Source organism: Macrobrachium rosenbergii, chromosome 40, assembly GCF_040412425.1.
Source record: "Macrobrachium rosenbergii isolate ZJJX-2024 chromosome 40, ASM4041242v1, whole genome shotgun sequence".
NCBI classification, from domain to species: domain Eukaryota; kingdom Metazoa; phylum Arthropoda; class Malacostraca; order Decapoda; family Palaemonidae; genus Macrobrachium; species Macrobrachium rosenbergii.
Window position 1 is genome coordinate 16,256,499 of NC_089780.1, and position 24,163 is coordinate 16,280,661.

A 24,163-nucleotide genomic window follows, 5' to 3' on the forward strand; every position below is an offset into this window, starting at 1 on the left:
ACTGAACTGTATCAGAGCAAGAAATTGAAAATAATCTTAGAGGATGCGAATAATTGCAAAGACAAGTCTTCCGAGCTTTATTTACCATCCATGAACTGAATCTTAATGAATCACAATCTCTAAGACAATCGCCAAAACAAACTAGGAGTAATTCAGTTGAATAAGGAATCACAGTAAATTGAATGGATGGTTTAGTTTTCCTAAAATCTCAGCCATATCTTCATATACTGTTGATGAAACCCTAATCAAGTTTGTATCTCAAAGAAAACGACCCATACAGCCACACGCAGACATAAAAACAGCATATATGTAATATATCCTCTTAAATATCAACTAAATTATCTTAAATCTATGTTTTCAATTACACACATATATACATGCACAATGCTTAAGTATATCAAATCCTTTCAGTGTTATAAGATACACTTTTGGCTTCTATTGCTTATCACAAAAATTTTTCGACTTTTGCCTGCTTTGTATTCCACACTGTTTAAACAGAGAGCCACGGTACTTAAATAAAATACTAAAATTTGTACGAAATATGATTTTTACAATCTATTTAATTATAAGAATCCAAAATATTTCAACGAATCGCTTGTTTAATCTAGATAACGAATTCATGACATTTAGACCACACCGTACTTCTCGTAATTCCAAAAACTTATTGATCATTTACCACGAATGCACCAGTTCCATAACAAACGATCATTTTACAGGAATTTACTCTAGTGAGAATTTTGATAAGCAAACGTAGCTAAACAATACAGTAACAATTTCTTATGTGAGCAGGTCAGCAATCTGTGCTACCATAATTTGGATAACTGATGGACTGGATTTTACTGGTGACATTGTCATCAGAAATATCTTGCTTGTCTTTATTATATTCTGTGTCTTGTTTTGAGTCTTTATTATATTCTGTATCTTGTGTATCTTTATTATATTCTGTATCTTGTGTATCTTTATCATATTCTGTATCTTGTGTATCTTTATTATATTCTGTATCTTGTGTATCTTTATTATATTCTGTATCTTGTTGCTTGTCTTTATCATGTTCTGTCACTGTATCCATCGATTCTTGAATGCTTTCAGGTATCCTGTCCCATTGCTGGTTATGCTCGTGACTTCTTTTGCCTTCTGGTCCTGAAATAGAAAACGTAAAAAGTAAGCAACGTGATACAATTGAAGCTGAAACGTTAAGGGATTGGTAATTGGACAAGAAGACATTTGCAGATTTCGATTAAAAACAACGGGCTTAAATGAGCTTTCAATATTACATTTGTCTCGATGGTGTCATTGAGGCTACAGCTTTGGCAAATTATCATACACCATAAGTCATAAGATAAAAAAAGCTATACTTTTCAGACATCCGTAGACTCACTGCAAACATCATAGGTTATGTAGCCTACTATTCAAAGCTTGCCATTACAGAGATAATTCAAAATGAGAAAAATAAAAACAATTAAATTTACATTACACTTTTCATTCACAATTTTTCTTTCTCAAATAATCCATGTTAGCTGAGGTTTACACACCTATGAAACTCAGCAGGACTGGTAGAAATATGAGACCATGCGCAGCGCCAAAGAGAACGATCCCAAGATACATTCGGAAATAAAACACCTTGAATATCTTCGAATGAGCAAATGCCAGAACGACGATTCCTACAAATTTAGTGAGGGTGATCCCTGACATCACCTGAGAAAAGAAAAAAAATGTATACAATTTAAAACAAGGAAGGGAAAAGGAGATTTTTTTTTTTTTCATAAATTACGTAGCTTTTTTCCTCTTCACGACATGATTTAGGATTTGGGAGAATTGTTATCCTCGTCAATGCTATTTCGTATATTCCTTTGTTTCCATTTAATGGGTTCTGTCTTTACATACCGTATACCTTATCAGGCCTCTGCTGGTAGGGCAGAGTAGGCCTATTGAGGTCTTCTTAGTAACATTCACACCTTAGGGCAAGGGTGAACACTTGACTGAGACTAGCTTTATCTAAGCATCCTTAGCCTATCAGTTTTGCAAAGATAAATAATAAATGACTGATAAACTAGCGTGCTAACTACAGCACCTACCAATTCAGTTATCTGTTTAATTTTGCATCTAATTTCTATATGTTTTCATACAACTCATCAGCTTTTCAAGATAAATGATAAGTGACTGACAATAGTATTAGTGTTCACGATACTTACAGACACTCCAGTGGTTACTAAAGCTTCATGGGCGCGCTCGACCCTCGTCCTCTTCGGCGACAGCGAGAAGGCGTGGGTGATGTGACTGCAGAACTCCACAGATATGCCAACAGCCTGAAGGAGAATTAAGACTTAGCAGAATGAGTGGAGTGTTCGTTACTTAATAAAGAAAGAGCAGACAAGTGTCCACAGCAACGTGAGAACTTACATGCCTGTAAGTTCTCGTCGGACTTCTCTCCCTCTCTCTCTCTCTCACACACACTTCCCCCGCCACAGTGTTATGTGCTTTTCTCTGGGAGTATCATAAAATCTGTCAAGCCAACTTTTCAGACATTTACTCCTCCGGAAATCAGTAACCCCAGGACTGCAGAGTTCCGTTAAGTGTTTCCCTTCATCTTCTTCCAAAGTTTGAAATTCTGTTTGGTCCTGTTTTCCCCGACTCTCATCAACCTCCCAGCCTGCAAAACCGGTTGTATTGATTCCTTCGGGGATACTTTCTGTCTTATTTTGTTTTCTTGCTTTCTTTAGAAAGCTAGATAAGTACACTAAGATTCCTGATCTACCAACAACTGCATTGAAAGAAAACTAATCAGGTGGTATGACAGTGAGGTAAATTAAGCCTAGTCCTAGGTTTGGATAAACCATATTGTTAATGCACCTACATTTTTCAAGCCTACTTCTATAATCAGTAAGATCACTTTGGTAATGTACCTTCATTTTCCTAAAGCAAACATCCCCCTTCTTCGTAAATTAAGTTGCCAGTGCATAAAACAGAATAAAATTTTACCAGTCCTCCATTTCTGAAATCTAAGGGCGCCTGCACTTACCATAACCAGATTAACCAGAGAGATGGCGTTCAGGGAAATGTTCCACCAGAACATGAGCCCGCCCAGATCGGCCAGAATCATCATGATGGTGAGGACGACAATCAGAGAGGACAGGAAGTCAAACCCAGACAGTACAACGCTCACTGCAAACACCGTCACAAGGGTTATGACTAAAGATTCAGCGAGGTCTTGCCACATCGTCAGGTACTGTTCGTAGTACACGTAGAATATGCTGTAGGTATGAAGATAGGAAAACAAATTACGACTGCAGATGTAGATTTGGTCAGAGGAATTGAAATTGCAATATCGTTTTGATTTTTACTCTTCAATGAATTTGCTGTGCTATGGTTTTTCGATGTGGGAAGTTTATATTACCTGGCCATTGATAACTTCTGATGAATATTATAGAGTAGACTTCTTATTTCTTTTCTTTCAAAGAAATAAGTAATTGTAGTTAACTCTGTTCTGATAACTGCAAAAATACAAGTATGTTACGGAAAAACTCTACCTTCAGATTATATTCTTGGTCGCAAATAACAAAATACAAAGTCATTCAGCTGTGATAACAAATAAATATTGCAAAGGTGCCTCTTACTATTGATTTTCTCTCATACTCTCCATATCTTGTGCAGTAACATATCCTACTCATTACGACAGGGAAGCGATTCTCTCTTACCCAGTTTGATTAGAGCCAAAGCAAAACAAAGTAACCTGTATATACAGGGAACCACCAAAGACAGATTCCTCATATTAACTTCAGCTTAGATGTGGCTGACTCACCTGTAAGGGAATACTTCACAAACGGGATTCTTGAGTCCTTCATTCAGCATCCTCGTGATATTATCCGACACATTCCTTGCTTCTCGTAAGGCTTCGTAGTAATCTTTCGATGTTTTCAGGATGGTGTGGTACGTCCTAAAGTAGCTGGCTTCAACTATGCTCTGAGAACGTATAAGACAGCCGTTATGTGAAGAAGAAGAAGAAGAAGAGAGAGCGGGAAAATTTTCTCACTTTACCTGAACCTCATGATCTATAAATAATGCTGATAGACACTAAAAATGAACATTCGTGTACGCAGTTGGTGATCACAGATACAGGAAAATCTGTTTTGTTTTCCTTTGGACTGAGCAGAATCTTACAATCTTCCTTAGACTACATCTCCCCTTGAAATACAGAAATTCAAGCTACATGCTATTCAAACAGACATCGCTACAATACAGGATACATGTTAACGGACTTCTCCGTAATATCGGAAAAGAAGCAGGAAAGATGGTCTACTTTGCACTGCGCATTTCTCTCTTCATAACCTGTGTGAAAGTTCTTTGCCTCGAGCAAATTCTGTGATCTTTATTTACCTTGTGGCAATCCATCAGATGTGGTTCTTCGATATTTCTTTACAGTACAAAACAATTTTATGCTTCGACCCTTTGTGATTAGTGCGTGAGTATCTACCCGAGTGTAATCTGCTTGTGCATTCGTTGTTAGACCTACGGTAGCCTACATGCTCTATGATATTTTTCATTATGCCAAGTGTAATTACGCCTGCTTGTAAAATGTAATTCATATTTTTACTCAAATGCAAACTACTTCATTAAATGTTTTGTCTCTAAACTGTTAGCTCACTGCTTTAAGAGGTTATCTGTGGAAGCTAGTACCAGGAAAAGCTTTCCCTAGTAACAATTCGCTAAAAATAGACATTTTGTATTTACGGATATCCAAGTCCCTATTGAGAGGCTCAACTTAATATAAACGAAGAGAGAGAGAGAGAGAGAGAGAGAGAGAGAGAGAGAGAGAGAGAGAGAGAGAGAGAGTATTGAGCATAATCTTGCGAGAAGGAAAACATTTACTTCACGGCCAGGCAAGCCTAACAGAATTTGGGTTGGAAACCATCGTTACCGATAACATTGACCATTATAACACAACACCATTGGTACATCAACAACAAAAGTGAAATATAGGAAGCATTTGAAAGTCCTAAACTCTTTCATTCATTCTCAAACATCCCTTATGTTCTCCATACCATGTTGTTCTTGTCCGTCGTAATGTTGACGGCACTAGCGTATGCGGCGTGGCCACCTTTTGGGCAGGCGGTGCTTGGAACATCCTCCAGGAAAAATGGCAGATACTTCATGAATGAAGAAGGATCTGGTCGTAGACCGTCCTGTAGGAAATGTTTGACTTTCGTTAGTGAAGGATATCATTCTAAATTACCTCCGTAAGAATAAAGTGAACAAAGTATTGATCCTGCTGACAACATGAGACATTGTATTTCTACCTGATGGTCCTGATCGTTTTCCTCACAGAACTATTTACTTGACCGTTCGTCAAATGAGTCTTCATATTTGTGGGAGGCCAACTGTGCATAAATTGCTACTTATTTCTATATTTCATCGTATCGTTTATTTGGCAATTTAGTTGATTCAGTGGGCTCCATGATATAATGTGATAATCACCTCGTTTGGTTTAGCGCCAAAAATGGTTCGGTGGGTCTAACATTACAGTGATAATGGTTTCGGTTGGTTTAAAGTAATAACATGTTCAGTATCAAGCACTGCAGTCGGTGTAATGTTAATACGGTGTTACATTCGATACCCAGTTTAACGTCAAAACTGCCAGTAAGTTTAAAGATCGAGTAACTACAATGAGTTTGACGTGGGAGCTACCTTGCTAGGTTTGATGTTACACTTCGTGCAGTTCGGATTGGTATCGGCTGCAGGACAGAAGCTGCCGTCGTTCTCATTGACACGACAGCACGGATTACTACCGTCGTATAACGACCAGTCCAAGTAGTCATCTATCCAGGACGATGCTGGCTGGGCGATGTAAGTTCTGAAGAAGATAAATATATAAATATAGGCCTACAGATATGGATAAAGATGAAGCAAGTTGGAACTGACATTTCGTTGGTAATTTATCGGTCACGTAAGTCTATTCTTTGCTCTGAATAGTAGACTTGCTTTTAGAAAGGCAACTGCTTTAGCTATTAGACTTGTTTTAAAAAGGCAGCTGTTCTGGATGTTAGGCTTGTTTTAAAAAGGCAAGCTGCCCTGTTGTTACACTTGTTTTAAAAAGGCAGCTGCTCTGGCTGTTAGGCTTGTTTTTAAAAAGGCAACTGCTTTTGCTGTTAGTCTTGTTTTTAAAAGGCAGCTGCTCTGGCTGTTAGACTTGTTTTAAAACGGCAGCTGCTTTGGCTGTTACATTTGTTTTTAAAAAGGCAGCTGCTCAAGCTGTTGGACTTGTTTTCAATAGGGAGCAGCTCTGGCTGTTAGACTTGTTCTTAATAGGCAGCAGCACTACCTGTTAGACTTGTTTTAAAAAGGCTGTCGCTCTGGCTGTTAGACTTTTTTTATAGGCAATAGCATTCCCTTTTAGACTTTTTAAAAATGCAGCTGCTCTGCTTATTACACTTGTTTCAAAAGGCAGCTGCTCAGCTCTGTCCAAGTGCGAAAGCTTCACGAATCTTCAAAGTCAATCCATTTACTGTACTTATAAAAGAATGTAAAGAAAGTGAAAAAGAATAGAAAGCTGGAAACACTGAATCTGAGATCCCTGTTTTATGAAAGCAAAATGTGCTCTAACGTTGTCTTGATAATCTGTGTCACGAGACGGGACATATAGGCCTATACTAGACATTTCTTTCTTGCTGTTACAACAAACACAAGTAACCATGACTTATAATAAAACGATATCTGTGACTTACTAATTGTGAAGAGAATGCGGCAAACAATATAATATTTACGAAATAACAATAACAACATAGTTTTTAAAATGTGACGGTTTTCCCCACCAATGGCACGTCAAGACATAAGACAGCAGTCTCTCACTAATAGAAAAGGACATTCAATTGTTAATTTACTTTTTTTCTAATGAAGCTCATGATTGGTTTACTGTCATGACCAGGACAGGATGTTACAGTAACTAAATGACAAACACTGGAAAAACTATAAGGAAATAAAATAAGGGCACAGAAAACGAAACGATTTCTTACACGTTCGGTATCAAAGAAGAAGTGTAGATCTGCGTCACCAAACTGTCGATGTTACAGTCGACAGTTCCACAGACCTCGTTTTGTTGCGAGTAATTTGTGAAATTAATGCTGCCTTTGAGAACGAAGGAGACGGGTGGGCCAACGCTCAGGTATTTCTCGAGATACTGAGAAGGAAAAATATTTCGTAATGTTTCTCGCATAAATATTTCGTAATGTTTCTCACACTAAAAGAAATTTAACAGGACATAAGATTCGAGGTTTTCCACTTATAGAAATTCAATTCTCGGGATATTATTTATATAACTTAATATGATCAAGGAAAAAAAAAAACCTTTGCGTGAAAACCGTTTTGCATTAGCCAATTTCATACATTTTCAGTAATAAATTGCCCGAGATAATTAGCCAAGTTCTACCCACCTGGAAGTACTTCTGCATGTACGACTTTTCGGGCATCAAGAGCTGCTGGTCAAGACCTACGTCTATGTTATTAATGACGGATATACTAGCAAATAACCAGGCCATAAAGACTGCTATAACCGCAGGACGCCCACCAATGGATAGCAACGACGGGGCATAGAACTTATCGAAGAACTTCTGCAGCAGACCCGGGGCTCCCGGTTCCTGAAGTCCCTCGGCTGTCGAAGGGCAGCAGCAAAGGAGGTCGAAGCGATTGCCCTGTGGAGTAAGGCTTTGTTGGAATGGAATAAGAACATATATTATTTAGGCCAAAGGCCAAGCGCAGGGATCTATGAAGTCATTCTGCGCTGAGAGGGAAACTGACAGTGAAAACTTGAGTTAGTTAGTTAGTTTTTTAAATCAGTAAGGTCTAATTAATAAGGTTTGTAGCTGGAGTGTTTCAGCGGCTGGGAAAGAGAGCCTAGAGGAAAGGAATGCAAAGGGAAAGAGAATTAGATGAAAAAAAGGGGAAGTACATCTTTTTCTACTTTTGTTACAAAATGCGGTTTGCCATGGAAGCCACGGCACTGAAGTGCACTGACACATTTATTTTTTTCTTAGCTTTTCCTTCGCAAGACGAGGACCTATTCAACACAAAGAAAGGTGAGAAATGATTCTCTACATAAATTTACTCAGGCTTACCTCATGTCTCATCGCGTCCAGGGAAATCAAGGAAACGAAACAGGTCAGCTGCAATATGACGTCAATGAGCAATGCCAACCCTGCGTAGAGGGCAAATGTTTTCACAGCTGGCACGTCGGAGAGTGCACCTGCAAGAGATCGTTGGTAACACTGATTATTATCTAAACTACAGATGCGTAGGTGTCATTTACACGAACGATTTTGCTTTCGTGATCAAGCTGTATGTTTGTAGGTGAATTACCCTTAGGTAGAGATGCAGAGACCTCCAGAATTACCGCCTTTATCAAGTCCGCAAGTGCTTCTAGTCATATTACTGACCTTAGGCTAACGTACATGAATTTGGAGAAACTAATCTGCAGTTATGTATGGGTACATATATTTAAAAATAAATCTCGACAGTTTTATTCTGGACAGGTTTATTTTTAAATATATACACCCATACATAACTGTGGATTTGTTTCCCCACTTCAAGACTCATGCTACTGTGAGTATTAGTTGAGAAAAAAAAAACCACTTCATACAACCAAATTTAAGTTAGTAAATACAGAACAAGAGCTTTCGACCTTCACTAGGGTCCTCTTCAGCTGTACTGAGCAAAAATTCCAAAGTTTACAAAGAAATAGAAGTAAAAAAGCTCTTGTCCTGTATTTATTAACTTAAATTCGGTTGTACAGAGTGGCTTTTTCTTGACCATTCAAGACAAACACGAAGATTGTGTTTTTATTACTTGACTATGAGTCTTTTTTTAATCAATGCTCGATCTCGTTCAGTGTGCCCCTAAATCCCAGAGAAGAACTTTACCCAGGAAGAAGCAAGCAGCTTCGGAGCAGGACGCCAGAAGGAGAGTTGGTGCAACCTGCCCGACCACACGGCCGATGTGTTCTTGTCTGCTCTCAGTGGGGCCTCTGGGTTCCCTCTGGAAAGTCTGCACGAGGATGAACATGTTGTCGACTCCCACTGCTAACACCAGGAAAGGGATCACCTGGTAGGAAAGATTTGCTTGATTACATCATAAGTCTCCCACTGCTAACACCAGGAAAGGGATCACCTGGTGGGAAAGATTTGCATGATTGCATCGTAAGTCTCCCACTGCTAACACCAGGAATGGGATCACCTGGTGGGAAAGATTTGCATGATTACGTCATAAGCCTACCCGTCTCGTCAGATATTAAGGCAATAATTAAGTCATTTTGCAATAACATCCTGCTCACGGGTTAAGACTTTGTGGTGGTCTGACGTTGAGTCTACCTGTCTCGTCAAAAATTAAGACAATACTTCAGTTATTCTGCAATAACATCCTGCTTTTACAGGTTAAGATTCTGTGGTGGTTTGACTCTTGAGTTCATTGTCAGTACAGTATCCTATTTGTGTTACAAATATCAATAAATAAATAAATAAATAAATAAATATATATATATATATATATATATATATATATATATATATATATATATATATATATATATATATATATATATATATACATACAGTATGGCTTTATTTGCCATCAAACTGGAGGAAGAAATAAAGAAGTTGAGCCAGTGCTTTCGCATTCTCACAACTGAAGAAGTGTGAAAACACGAAAACGCTAGCTCAGGAAGTGTGAAAGCGCGAAACCACTACCTCAGAAAGTGTGAAAACATGAAAGCACTAGCTCAACTTCCTGTTTGTTTATTTCCTCCAGCTCTATCACTACTTAAGACACCGCAAGTTCAAGCGATAGATCGTCATTATGGCTATATATCTCGTTTGTGCAATAGGATTACAAAGAAGTTACGTCTAAATTCTCGTAGAGCCCATCTGAAAATCTGTTCTTAAACTAAGAGAATTTAACAGAACAGGACGATGAATCAGGACTGCTTGGCACAGAGCAAGTCACAGAACGAAGTGACACTGACATGCAAGAGTACTGCAATTTAGAGTTGAGCTTCCAGTAATGCCTACAAGAGGCCGCACTAGTAAAACAATGGACAGTGTATGTGCCTCCAAGGAAGTAATTTGAGAAGGAGTACGTACAGAAAACCAAGTAGGACGCGCGTCTGAATGGCAACGAATTTACACTGCACGTAGAATAGTCACTTTACAGAATACAGACGAAAGAAGTGGTAAGAACTACGCCTACGACAGAAATACCCAGCGGAGGCTATTTGTAAAATAAAAGACTTTACTTTGAGAGGAATAAATAAACGTTTGTCCTGGATGAACCTTTAGGGTCTGAAAACACAAAGGGCATATCTAAAACTGGAAACGGAGTCATACAACAAAACGTAAGTTACGGAGTACATACCACTGCCATAAAGTATAACCACGAATTTTCAGGAACATCAAGTTTACTCGGTTTCATTAATCAACGTTTATTATTATGCCACTAGTTGTGTCTGACAGAAACCCTCAGCTGGCTCCTCTGCTCACCTCAATGACGACGAGAGTGGCCTGGATGCCCGCATACCCATATACCCCGACTGAGGACAAAACGGAGACTGAGACGATGACGATCCCTCCGAGTCCTAACGTTATTTTGGAGTCGATCAGCAAACGGTCCAGCTTGGTATACTGACCAAGAGCTGTAAATAATAATAATAATAATAATAATAATAATAATAATAATAATAATAATAATAATAATGAAGGAATCTACAGTGGTGTACAGTGAGTGTAAATATATATTAGATTTAGAAATATAAATTTACGCTTACACCACTGTAAATTTCTTCACCATTTTAGTGACTCATGCTATTGTCAGATTTTTATGAATAATAATAATAATAATAATAATAATAATAATAATAATAATAATAATGCAAGACTGTCTTCATTTCTCTGTCCCGTGATCATTGTAGAACTATTGTAATATTATTCTATAAAAAGTAGCATTTATAATCAGCCTGATACAGTAAATGCAAACTTAATACGTTCTCGTTTTTTACTCGTTTGCATAAAAGACTTCGTAGAAGCAACTGCATATTTACTGCCCCAAGCAGAGTACAAATTTGCTATAGCTTACCAAAACTTCAAACGAATGTTGTTTTGTATTTTGTCTATAATTAAACTGTCTACTGAAGTGTGTGTGTGTGAGAGAGAGAGAGTATGTGAAATTTCATAAGTGGACGTAACTAATAATTATGCAAAACTGTCGTGTTCACTACATCAACAATGAACAAATCTTTGGTTTAACGTAACGCAGCATAGTTGACTCGTTTTACAAAACAAGATCACAAATGAAAGATTAATATTCTACCGCGAAATTTTGCTAAATGCGACAGCGTAGTTGCCTCACTGCTACCAGAATCTCAAGGGAAAGATTAATATTCCACCACGAAAATAAGATCAATAAGTAATCCTTTGAACTTCAATTCTAAAGTTCCTCACTCCCCCCACAACTTCCTTACCCACAGCAATGTAGATGAACATGACCAGGTACGAGATGACGATGGTTTTCACGTCACTTTCGCTCATCGTCACGATCTCGTCCTGAATCGACCTCTCGCAGGTAAACGCAATGTCCATCATCGGGTTTTTAAAGCTGCTCAGGTAGCTTATGAGCCTGAGAAAGATTTGAGGCTTCATGAGAGAGAGAGAGAGAGCTCTATTAACGCACCTAGTTTTTGTGCTCTTAGTTTATACAACTCCTGGTAGAAAAAGATGCTTAAACCAAACAACCAATGAATAAATAAATAAATCAATTAATTAATAATACCTTAGGAAAGTACATCAGCTCACAGGAAGGACCTCAACAAACGTGTGTTCACATCCTCTTACTTCAACAAACGATAAACAGTTTTCTAAAGGAAGAGTGAACTACGCAAGCATCAAAAGAAAGTATCAACTTCCTACTGCACATGAAAGGAAGAAATTTCCAGAAGCTAAAAGACTGAACGAAATGAAAAGTAAAAGAAAAACACCCACTGCTTTTCCCAGTGCATCGCTTTCTCTGTCACATTGGCATCGTTGTTGACCAAGAAGGTCAGGATGAGGGCCTCTGCATCCTTGTAAGGAGGGTTCCTTCCGAGGACCTGGCTGCCATTCATGAATCCTCCGAGGGTGATGAATGGGTACACAGGCCCCCCATAGTCCCCCAAACAGGGGATGGTTAGTGTAGGGTCTACTGGCTGGAAGTTGTTCCTGGAAATAAAAAATTAGGCTTTTAATCAACACCACCACAGACAACAATCTCCAGAACGAAAAATACTAAAATTCACTAATTAAAGAGAATCATGTTTCATATTCTTTGGAAGCTTGAATTTCAGGTCAATGGCCCCTGTACGCCTCTTCACTGAATCGAATGGAATATAATAAAATTTAGGCCCAAAGGCCAAGATCTGGGTCCTATGAGGTCATTCAGCGCTGAAAGGGAAATGAAAATAAGAAGGTTTTTCAAGGTATAACAGGAGGAAAACCTTGGCTCTACAGAAGCCCTCAAATACCTCACGCACGTTCCTGGGGTTTAGGTGTCAGTCCACAGGTGAATTGGCAGAAATGATAAATAATGAAAGAGAGTAGTGACTGAAATACCACTTGTAAAAATAAAGACTCCTTCCAAGGGGACATCTATGTACCACGAAGGCTCGCTAACCTGAAGCAGGAAATGAGATGGTCTATGTAATTGTTGGTTAGGTTCATTTCTCCCGCCTTCGTGATGTCTAGGTTCGACGCATTGTTCTGGAAGAAGTTCAGGACGCTTTGCGTCGCGCACTTCCTGTTCGTGGGCGACAGGGGAGCGTAGCAGATGTCTCCAAGACGGACGATTTCCTTGCCTGATTTGACTTTTACCTGAAAACAGATGAAATAGGGTGTTGTTTAGCTTATGTTACCTTAAAAAGTGGTGGAAATTAATTGCTCACACACACTGAAATTTGTATATTTCTCTTCTTTCTGTGTTTTCTATTATCTCCTGTTATTTCTTTCAAATAGAGACCATGTTCTTTGGGAGCTTGAATTCCAAGTCAATGGCCATTGTGGTGGGCTTGTTCCATAGGAATAGGGTTTAACATCTGAATATTAATAATAATGATATATGTATGTATGCATATATATATATATATAGATATATATATATATATATATATATATATATATATATATATATATATATATATATATACTTTCTGTATTTCCCTTTACTTCCTCTTACTTCTTCCTAATGAACACCACAGTCTTTGGAAGCCTGAATCTCAAGTCAATAGCTCCTTTGGGCTTGTTTCATATGAATAGGTTTCACCTATTGAATAATAATAATAATAATAATAATAATAATAATAATAATAACTTTCTTTACAAAAATACTACAGAAAGAACTCTAAAGGACCCACAAACACAAGAATGTCACGTGATGTTATTCACTAGAGAAGAGAGGCTCACTTACTTCACAACTAACATTATTAGTGATATATTCCTGCAGCTTAAGAACCTCCTTCAAGAAGGTCTTGTTGTAAACGGGACCCCACGTCTCATTGCCGTTCAGAGTTTCGTGATAAACCTAGAAGTGGAAGAATAATAGGAGGAATTAAAAGAAAGGTAAACGAACGCACAGGGCAAGAGATTTATCAAGGCTTCAATCTTGCGAGATCTAATGTGCCTGTACTGTGCTTATATACAGTATGGTAGCATTCATGTGTGCAGAGAAAGCTCATTGCAATTTTGATCATTCTGTCGTAAATTGAGGAATTAGCGTTTTATTGATAATGCAAATTATACCTAATTTTTATTGGCTCTAGAGTAGTTTTGTTTTTGCTTTTCACCATGTAGAAAAAAAAAAATGGCAAGTTATTTATTTATGCAGTTTTGTTTTTCTCAAAAAAAAAAATGTTGGGGAAAAGGAGGTATTTATTGACCGAAAATGATCACTAAACAGAGACAAGCAACACTTTCTATTAAAACATGAAGCCCATCAGTTATAAGCTTCAAAACTCCATCCTTGTTTTTGCTTGCTTAAACCACTGAGGCTTAGTTATTTAAAGTAAGTTTCAATAACAACTTCCCTTACATAAGGCACAATCGTTTTAATAATGCTGACCTCAATGTTAAACGTTCAGAAAATATATCAACACTGCATTTCTTCATTTGGATCGTAGGCTTTGTAGAGACAAGCTTAACCGAAGAGTGTTTAGAAATCGTGAAGAGGTTATTGTGGGTATTACATATATACAGGTCTACGTATCTGGTAAAATAGTGACCAATATATATATATATATATATATATATATATATATATATATATATATATATATATATATATATATATAAATAATCAACACACAATCACGTGTGGAACAGAAATAAATTTCTGACTCACATCAAGATCGAACGTAGGTCTTTCCATTGTATGGCCTAGTGGGCAGTGCCCTTGCCTTTCAACTGAAAGACCTGGGTTCTGATCCTGATGTGAGTTAGAAATTTATATATATATATATATATATATATATATATATATATATATATATATATAATATATATATATATATATATATATATCCTTATCTATTCCAACCGGGCGTATTATAATCATCTCCATTCTGTAAAAGGCCCCAAACTCCGCCTCGTAATACTCCTTCTCGATCCTCGACCTCGAAGAAGGCCCCGACCACAGCTCCACGGGATCTGTCGTGATTTTCAGGTACATGATCCCACAGGACAGGGCAGTGACTACCACGATGCCCATCAGTATCACTCTTGCGGGGTAGCAAGCGCAGCCTGCATTCAGACGGTGATGAAGAGATTACAGAACAGAATTTAATATAAGCCAAAGGCCCAGCGCAGGAACCTATGACGTCATTCAGCGCTGAAACGGAAACAGACATAGAAAGGTTTGAAAGGCAGCTGTTGAAGGAGGTTGGAAGTCAGACGGAAGAAAGAGGATATGAACGGAGGTACAGTAAAAGGAATGAAAGGGGCTTGCAGCTAGGGGCCGAAGGGACGCTGCAAAGAACCTTAAATGATGCCTACATTGCTCCGCATGTGTACTGATGGCTCTAGCCCCTACGGGGATAAATCTGAGTACATGACTATTGGTGTCTCTTATGCCTCCTGTCAATTTTTTTTGGCAAAATTATTTACAGAAATCCACATTAATGTTCGATTATGAAGAGTGATCGATAACACGTCACTTACTTGTGCCCCAGAATGTGAAAAATCGCCGTAGGGAAATTTTCAGTTTGGATCCAGCCTCTTCCAAGATATTCGTCTTCGTCTCTCCTTGAGAGTCATCTTCAGGTTCGGCATCTGGGGATTTAACAACGCATTATACATTAGGGCAAATAGCAGCTATGATCACAGTATACTGGAAGGCGAGTCGGTGACTCTACTGAACTGAGTGGTGGATTTATAGGATCTGTTGGCTGGGAGCACTCTTTTTCTAGTTCCGGTCGGTACTATTTAGTATTTATATAGTTCTCAAAGGAACTCTTTTTTTTTTTTTTTACAGTTCCGGAAGGAACTTTTTATAGTTCTGACAGGAAATTTTTTTGTAGTTCCAACAGGAACTTTTTGTAAAGTTTGGGTGGAACTTTTTTTTTATGGTTCCAAAGAGAACTTTTTTATAGCTCCTGCCGGAACTTTTTTTATAGTTCCAGCAGGAACTTTTTTTATGGTTCCAAGAAGAACTTTTTTATAGCGCCTGCTGGAACTTTTTTTTATAGTTCCAACAAAAAATTTTTATAGCGCCTGCCGAAACTTTTTTATAGTTCCAACAAAAAATTTTTATAGCTCCTGCCGGAATTTTTTTCATAGTTCCAGTAGAAACTTTTTTTTTTTTTAATGTTCCGCAGGAACTTTGTTATAGTTCCAGTAAGAACTTTATTTTATAGTTCCGAACCAGAACATTTTTATACTTCCGGCCAGAACATTTTTACACTTCCGGTTCTGGCCGGAACTTAGTATGGTGGGTCAGGGGCAGTATCATAATTCAAACACTTAACTAAATCTACCTTCATCCCCGGATGTTACATTCCTCAAAAAACATCACATGATGAAAAAGACTATGGTGAAAAGTGTAAAGTCCCCGCTCAACGGGTTTTCTATGGTGAATCTCCCATTTTCTACGGTGCCTTCCTACAAGCCTGGGTCACGCTAAACAACCACATTTTTATCTATGTAAATACGTATCTATTACTGATTTATTTATGCCTGTTTACTTTGTACATGTGTCAGAGTACATGTCCACCTGCTCATTATTTCGCACCTCTTATAAAAGAAAGCACAGAACAAATATGCAACAATTTTCACAGCACATGCAACTGCAAGCACTAGCGTTATCTGCTGTGACAAATATGCGTTTTTTACGACGTTGCACCTTGCAGTTATAGTTGAAAGCACCATATATTTACTAATTCATTCACGGAGAACAATTTTTAATACTTAATAATGAGCTGACCTGACCTTTATTTCTGCTCGCTCTAATCATCCAAAAACAGTAGGCTACGAAGAATGCGGTGGCGAAGAGCAAGAAAAGAAGACCCATGATGACTTCTACTCCGTCATGTCCTTCGATGGTGAATGGGGTGGGGGCTGGGGGTAGGGGAGGTGGTTTCGGGCAAGAAGCTTCACAGTCCATGCAATTGCAAGCACTGGAGTTTTTCTGCAAGGACGAGGATAACAGTATAAAAACTACAGTAGGCCTACTTGTAAATTTCCAGTCATTTTGATACAAAGAGATACAGAAGTCAAGTCGTCTTAGCGAGAGGAAGGAAGAAAGCAGGCCTAACGTTTGGTATGTTTTACGTGAAAAATATTAGGCCTTGCTCTTCTGAAGGCTCATGTTATGTAAGAATAATTACGATGACACAACAATGAAGGCAGTGAGTAGAACAATGAATTATTTTACTTTACAAGCATAACTTTTTGTAAAAAATAATTTCTACAAGATCTCAGAAGTCAAATACAATTAGAACGCAAATACAAATGATCTGAGGCAAGTATTGCACAGAGTTCCAGAATAGAAAAGACAAAAAAATTACGAAAAATTTATAGAAATCTGCTCAGACCCAGGAGCTATGAAATCGGAAACGAAGGAAAACTATGAAAAAGGGGCAACCGTTACTTACATTAGGAGCTCTGTCACACGTCGTCGTGTTAACAGTCAAGGGTTCCACAGTAGCGTTGCCTTTCGTATCAAAAACAAAATCAATTGAGAAAGGCGCGAAACCATTGCTTGTGGAACCCATGTACGCCAGCCATCTTTCCCCGGTACAGTAATATTCACCCCAGGGACCACAGAGCAGAGATATGACCTTTGCATTCGTAGATGGCATGGCAACGTCTTTGCAAGAGTCGAAAACTGCGTCTACGAAGGATGTCATTGCGTGCACCGTGACGGCGGTTATAACCGTTTTGTCTGGAAAAAGGCAATGACTCGGATAATGGAGTAAGTGACACCGGTCAACATATGCCTAGCTTTTATTTTCACTGATACAGAAATTGGAACTCTTTTTTTTTTTTTCTGAAAACAGCTAGGATGACAAATTGCGTTTTGCGCTGGAGAAGGAAATGACTCTGACAGCTTGGTCAAATGGAGTGACAACAGTCAGTGTAGGCCTAGCTTTCTTTTTCATTAATATTTAAATTGCAAATTTAACTTTTTACTTTCGGAATATAACTACGATGAAAAATTGCGAGTTTGTCCAGGAATGCAGATTGATAATCACAATTTTCTCGAAGGTACATGGGTATATGTACTGCAAGTTTGTCGGACGTGCAAAAAAGTATTGACGATTCTACAACGTAAGTACAGACCTAACCTAAAAGACTAATGTTTAATGTTACAGTCAATACAATACTGATGGCTATTTAAAGACTTTTATATCAAATATCTAAACTTTTGAAAGCAATATTATAATGATATTATCAAGTTTACATTCCACCAAGTATCGTCTGAAATGAATTTAGGGGGTAATCATAAATAATCCACTAAAATATCCTTCTTTTTTGTTACTAAAGTCTGAACTCTGCCATAAATTGAAAGTGCTTTGTTTTAGACCCATGTTAATTACTTACATCAGCAAATACTTTGTAGTTTTGTCTCATTAAAGAAACGAATTTTATCACTTCATATCTCCTCTGCACATTGGTTCTTTATCTCATATCTTCGCTGACTAATTTTGTTACCTACTTTACTTCACGTGGGATAGGGTATTCTTTAAATAACAGCCACATCATTTCACACCTTAGCAAATTGATCTGCTCTCCTGGCGAAAAAAAAAAAAATTGACTGTGAAAAGAAAAACTGAACTCAGATGCAATACTCACTCGTGTCTTGCGCCGTGGTGGTGCTCCCTAAGAACATGAATTCGCTCTGGCTGGGACTGCAGATCATATTACAAAAGAGCTGACGAAAATTGCTCAGACACGACGGACATCTCGTCACAAACAAGGCAGCAAGGGAGATTTCGATCGACAGACTGGCAATTTGGTCGGAATCGCAACAGAGATTGAGGGTTCCATTGGGACTTCCTAGACCTAAGGTGGTGAAATATTCGATCTAGTCAGTAAAACACAGAAGTTTGAGAATGAGTTGTGTGTGTCATTGCTGCTGGTTGTAATTGACTTCCCTTTTATAGAAAAAGATTGAGATTTTGATTACTTGGTTAAATAACGTCATGAAAAGATGAAAATTTATCAACGAACAATAAAAGATAACAGCAGGAGGATGATAAGATAGCAAGAAATACAACCAAAACTGATAGCATAAATAATTAAGCAAATGTCACTGTTGATATATCATCAGAGTTATTCTAGTCTCCTCGTCTTTCTCTTCCCCAACACACACACACACATAGGCTCTTACTTATTTCTTCCACAAATTCAGGGCAAGCTTTCTCTAAAGCTTTCCTGACGGTGGCATTAGCAGGCTTGGGTGGGCCGTTATAGGGGCAATTAGACGGCTTTTCCGTCAGAGGATTCGTCCCACAGACGCCATACATGGTGCAGGAAGGTTCTCCTGTTGATGACACCTAAAACAGATATGAATTTAAGACTGACAATGTATGAACAACTATAGACTGATAAATTTTGATTAATGTCGATGCACTGAATGGACACAGATTTCAGAAATATAACAAAATAATGACCATTGCTTTATGGATTGCGTTGATGATACATTTGCTAATTTTGAGTGATTAATGACCAACAATTAAACAAGGTTTGAGATACATGTGTATATAACATACGTTACATAATATATAAACAAATCATAATTTAGATATATATATATATATATATATATATATATATATATATATATATATATATATATATATATATATATATATATATATATATATATATATATATATATCAGTAGGTCCTCCGTTCCAGTGCCGCGCCGTAAGTTGATTTACGCCGAAAGTCTGTGTTTTGCCATTATTGGTGCTTATGACACCGTAATTTGATGTTGCATCCAAGTTACAGTGCCCTTAACTTGATGCCTATTCTTGCCATTAGCTCTGTCAACAGCGCTTACGGCACCGTAACTAGATGCAATATCAAGTTACAGCGCTGTAAAACAGCACTGAAAAAGTGCCAAAGATCGAATCCCCATAAGCCGGCGAAGTACTGTATATACATATACGTATATATATTTGATATATGTATGTATGAATTTTTTATACTTATACATCATGAATTTATTATATTCATAAACAGTAAACCACAAATACCATTTAAAACAGGCTTAACTTACACCCTTGGGGAATTACAATTGGCAGATGCTTATGCACTGGCCATTATTGGGACCGTTCTATTAAAATAAAACATCCCAATCACAAATTTTACACAAGAATCGTACATTTCATTTGACAGTTCATCTACCCTTGTTAATGGCATACATGGAAAGATGGGGAGTGACTCAAGTATTTGTACATGTATACAGTATACAGTGTGACATCGTTTCCCTACTCTTTCATAAAAGAAATCACGTCACCTACTAAACCTCAAAACATATGAGACTTAGATATGTTAGTGGTGTATTCAAATTCCGGGGCTATAGATGAGAAAATGTTTGTTTTGTCAATACAAAAACATTTTTGCAGCTGTATTCTGGGTGATACCTAGGCAGTGAAAAATTCAATTTACCCAACAAACTGTTAAATGCTATAAAGCCTTTGACATAAGTATGGAAGACTATTTCTATTCCAGATATATCCATGTTTTCCACCAAAATTTGATTGTGTGTTGGTTATGGGCCACTTAAAAAACTGAAAAAAATATGTCAAAATTTCCACAAATTTGGGAAAATCTTCCTCTAAGAGTTAAAACAAAAGAGAAGACCCTCAATGGTTATAACTTGCTAAAATAATGCTATAAACTTAAATTAGTTACAAAGAAACTGGAAATAATCACTGGACAGTTCTGAATAAACACTCTTCATTCAGAACCTGAAAAATTAATGCTAGAAATACCAAATGGTGCCTTTACTTGGGAAAACAAAATAAATTCCATTCACATTTGCCTAGCATTTACAACATAAAGAGGTCATCATTCTTTTGTAATCCCCTTATCTTATCTGGTACAGATTACAGACGGTATTATGCACAAAAGTTACAGGGGTGATTTTTTCCTTACACTGTCTTATGAAATGGTATTCCATTAGCTGTGCATTCATGGCTAACTGAATTCATGTATTTCCCACCAGGAATAACTATTTGTGGCTTTTGCGTCCTAGTAGCATTGCGCTCAAGATAAACAACCTACCCATTTCCTTAACAAACAATAAAAACTCCGGCTAGAGTACTGTATCTAAAATTCCCTGGTGGGCCACACTTTTTAGACTACTCAGCAAATTAACCTACGCAAGGTTACTTATGTTAAGTTCCCTAGTAGGCTACAGAATTTTTTTACTACTAAACATCTGTCAACTCATCACCTATCTACATAACCATTTCAGCAACCTTAATCATGTTAATTTATACACGATTATGTTAGGTCGGCAAGGTTATTCCTAAATTGCTTCGTTAAGCATTTGTAATAAAAATACTTGTAAAAATATGCACGTCAAGTGAAATATCGGTGGAACTATGCAATAGCTCCGCATGGGGTATCGCTTTGTTAATTGATTTTCCTATCGCATTTTGGTTGCTTATCAAGAATTTACTGTTATTTTTTGTCGGTCGACTGTAATCAACCTGTAATTAACCTCAGAAGTTGTATGCCGGCCATCCTGGAATGCTATCGCGCACACAAGTGTTATAGGGGAGCTTTTGGTAAAATGTAAATTTCCTTCACCAGGGTGTCTGGGGGAGCCTGCTTGGTTTGGTTAGGTTAGGCTATGTTAGGTTAATATAGTTCCTTTTATAATAGGTTTCCTTAGCCAATCCCTTCTTAAACATATGGCTCTCTGATGACTTGCGCATAATAACAACATGGCGGTCCGGTCTTTCACCCGTTTCCGAATCCCCGCGTTCCCAAAGGGTTCCCAACCATGAGGTTAATGATAAATGTCCGACAATAATCACCACCACCTCCTTCATCAGGAACTCTAAAGGTAGAGGAAAAATCCATTTCCAAGGTAATAGTCCGTGCGGAGCCATTGCTTAGAAATACCGAAATATCTTTCCTTTGAATATCAAAATCCAAAGAATTATGATGTCTAAAATCCTGGGAATTAACCACAGTAATACAGTAATACAGAAAATCATTAAGAAATAGCACGTGTTAACACAAATTGCAGGCAATGAAAGACTACCGACTGATCAGCTGATTTTTGTTGTGGTTTTGAGATGCGCAAATTGTCACTAGGCGGCAGCACCTACTGAGCTGCAAATGTCATTTCCTAGTCTTAAAAAAACCTGTTATGTAATTTATAAAGTATAAATAAGATACATAAATCCTTTTCTGTCGAAATAGAAACGGCTGAGATGAACACCCCAAAATCAGATTAATTATCCTCATTTATGTGAGCAATAATCCTAAAGATTTAAAGCGTCCATAAAAAACACGGCCATAATATTCTTTACATGTGATTTACTGTCGTAGAAGAATTTTATTTTTCAACTCGAAAACAATATCCCAGCGTGCTAGTATAACTAGTAAAATTAGAGATCCAATTCTTTCACAAAAATGCAATTAGTTGATATACCTGCTCAACCAGAGAGACGATAATTGCAGCAGCCAAAACAAACGGAATAGACCCATCGCATTTCATCTTCTTCTCCTTGAACTTCTTTCTTGTTGACACATATAACTTGCAAGCGTACGGTCCGACTGCTCTCCTCTCCACGACTGTAGCGTTTGTTAACGCCAGCGGCCCAGCAGTAAATATAACAGGGAGTGTCACATGCGCCGTAAAACTTTATCAATTTTGCATTGTTTCTCGCGCTATTGTTGATATTATCTAGTATAACGGCTGGTCCGAAAACAACCGTCAGCTGAGGTTCAGTTTTTAATATGATTATCGATTCAGATAAAGTTTTTCATTGTTGATACTGAATGGGAGGATGCTTGTGGTATGCAAGCTGGGGTTCAATTTTTAACGATTATCGACTTAAATAGAATTTCGATTGTTAATACTGAATGGGAGGATGCTTTTAGTATGCAAGCAAATTGTCGCCCAGGGAAAAGATAGTCCTTTTGTAACTCGTATCGAGTTGTTGAACAATCAGAAACCTGATTAGGGTTCCTGTATTGTGTAGTGTTTTTTAAATGTATTTTAAGGATTTTTTTATTCCGTCGCGTTAAGTGGTCATTGCAAACTCGATGCTATTGCCTAAATAAACCCCCCAAAAATATATAAGCCTAAGCGTGCCCTTACCATACCCATTACAGAATACTGGCTAAACATTAAATCAAGAATTGTACAGCAAGACTAGCATATAGCTCTTTGTAGCCAACACTAAGAACGCACTTAAAACGTTCGCCAATAGTATAGCGGTCTAGAGGCTGGTTTTAAAATTAAAAGAAAAATATTATAGTAATAAAATTAGCAATTTTTAAATGCTAAAAGTGATTTATAGTTGTAAGACCATTAAACCTAGAAATTCTTAATTTCTATTCCGAAGCAAAATTTGTTGCCGGCAGTCTCTGAGCTTGAATTTCATAGGCCTATTTAAAAACGATACCCGAATGACACTTGGATCCTCATTTTGACTGGAATAAATTTCTTCATAATGCATGGTATGTTTTGTATGTCACCATTCATTTTCTGGTTTATTTTTATCGGAAATTTTGGTATTATCTCGTCAAACCTTCACTTTTATGTAGATAGTTGGTCATGTTCATTCTCTACCCAACGATTTACCATGGCTTTATGAGAGAATTAAAGATGTGAAGTTAAAATATTTATTTATAATATAGCCTTGATAGTTATTGTAGTCGTTGAATATTACTTGTAATGAACATTAAAACCGAGACGACCTTAGTTTGTAATTGTGTTTCATGGACATTCCCGTTCCCTCCTCGAACGGTTAACGTGTTGAATCTCGACTCTGTCTTTATTTCTCCTTTCGTTTGTAAAATATATCGGGATTGTCATCAACCGTCTTTCAGTCCGTTATTTATACTTTGCATGCTCTTTGATCCCTTATAAGGTACATGCAGTTACTGTACCCTTTGACAGGTAGCTGGATTCCAAGGACATAGGCCTACCACTTGTGCTCACTTCCGTTGGTGACTGGTCCTCTTGGTCACTTGTTTAAATCTAGACATCTCTCCTTTCACATTATCGCCGTAGGGGCTAGTGCCGTCAGTGCACCTCATAGGGTGCGCTGTAGGTTATTGCCAGAGGTTCTTTGCAGCGTTCCTTCGGCTCCTAGCTGCAACCTTTCTCATTTCTTTTACTGTACCGCTGTTTACGTTCTCCTTCTTCCATCTTACTTTCCACCCTCTCCTAACAATTGTTTCATTGTGCTGCTGCGAGGTTTTTCCTTGCTACACCATTAACACCTTTTTAATCTCTGTCTCCCTTTCAGCAATGAATGCCCTCACGGGTCCCAGCGCTTGGTCTTTGGCCTAAATTTTATATTCCATTCGTTTTGCATTTTTGTTGATTCCTTGTAGAAGCTTTCTTTTCGGTGGATTCTTCCCCTTTAAGTGAAACTCTCCCTTTCCCTTTGCCACAGTACCGTGAAATAGGG

At 37.7% G+C, this 24,163-nt stretch overlaps 1 protein-coding gene across 1 annotated transcript; it reads right to left on the bottom strand.

Moving 5' to 3' along the window:
- Positions 1–63: 63 nt before the first annotated feature.
- Positions 64–22,335, bottom strand: LOC136826175 (NPC intracellular cholesterol transporter 1-like). The gene is made up of 23 exons (XM_067083223.1): positions 22,171–22,335; positions 18,883–19,048; positions 18,345–18,554; positions 17,144–17,433; positions 16,479–16,677; positions 15,213–15,323; positions 14,577–14,795; positions 13,468–13,580; positions 12,679–12,875; positions 12,012–12,227; positions 11,495–11,649; positions 10,518–10,669; positions 8,907–9,087; positions 8,106–8,233; positions 7,425–7,682; positions 7,008–7,171; positions 5,683–5,848; positions 5,040–5,180; positions 3,800–3,960; positions 3,020–3,251; positions 2,193–2,306; positions 1,533–1,695; positions 64–1,140 (listed from the first exon to the last, which is right to left on the bottom strand). The coding sequence occupies exons 1-23, from the start codon at positions 22,234–22,236 to the stop codon at positions 791–793; spliced, it is 4,152 nt and encodes a 1,383-aa protein (XP_066939324.1). The 5' UTR covers positions 22,237–22,335; the 3' UTR covers positions 64–790.
- Positions 22,336–24,163: the final 1,828 nt, after the last annotated feature.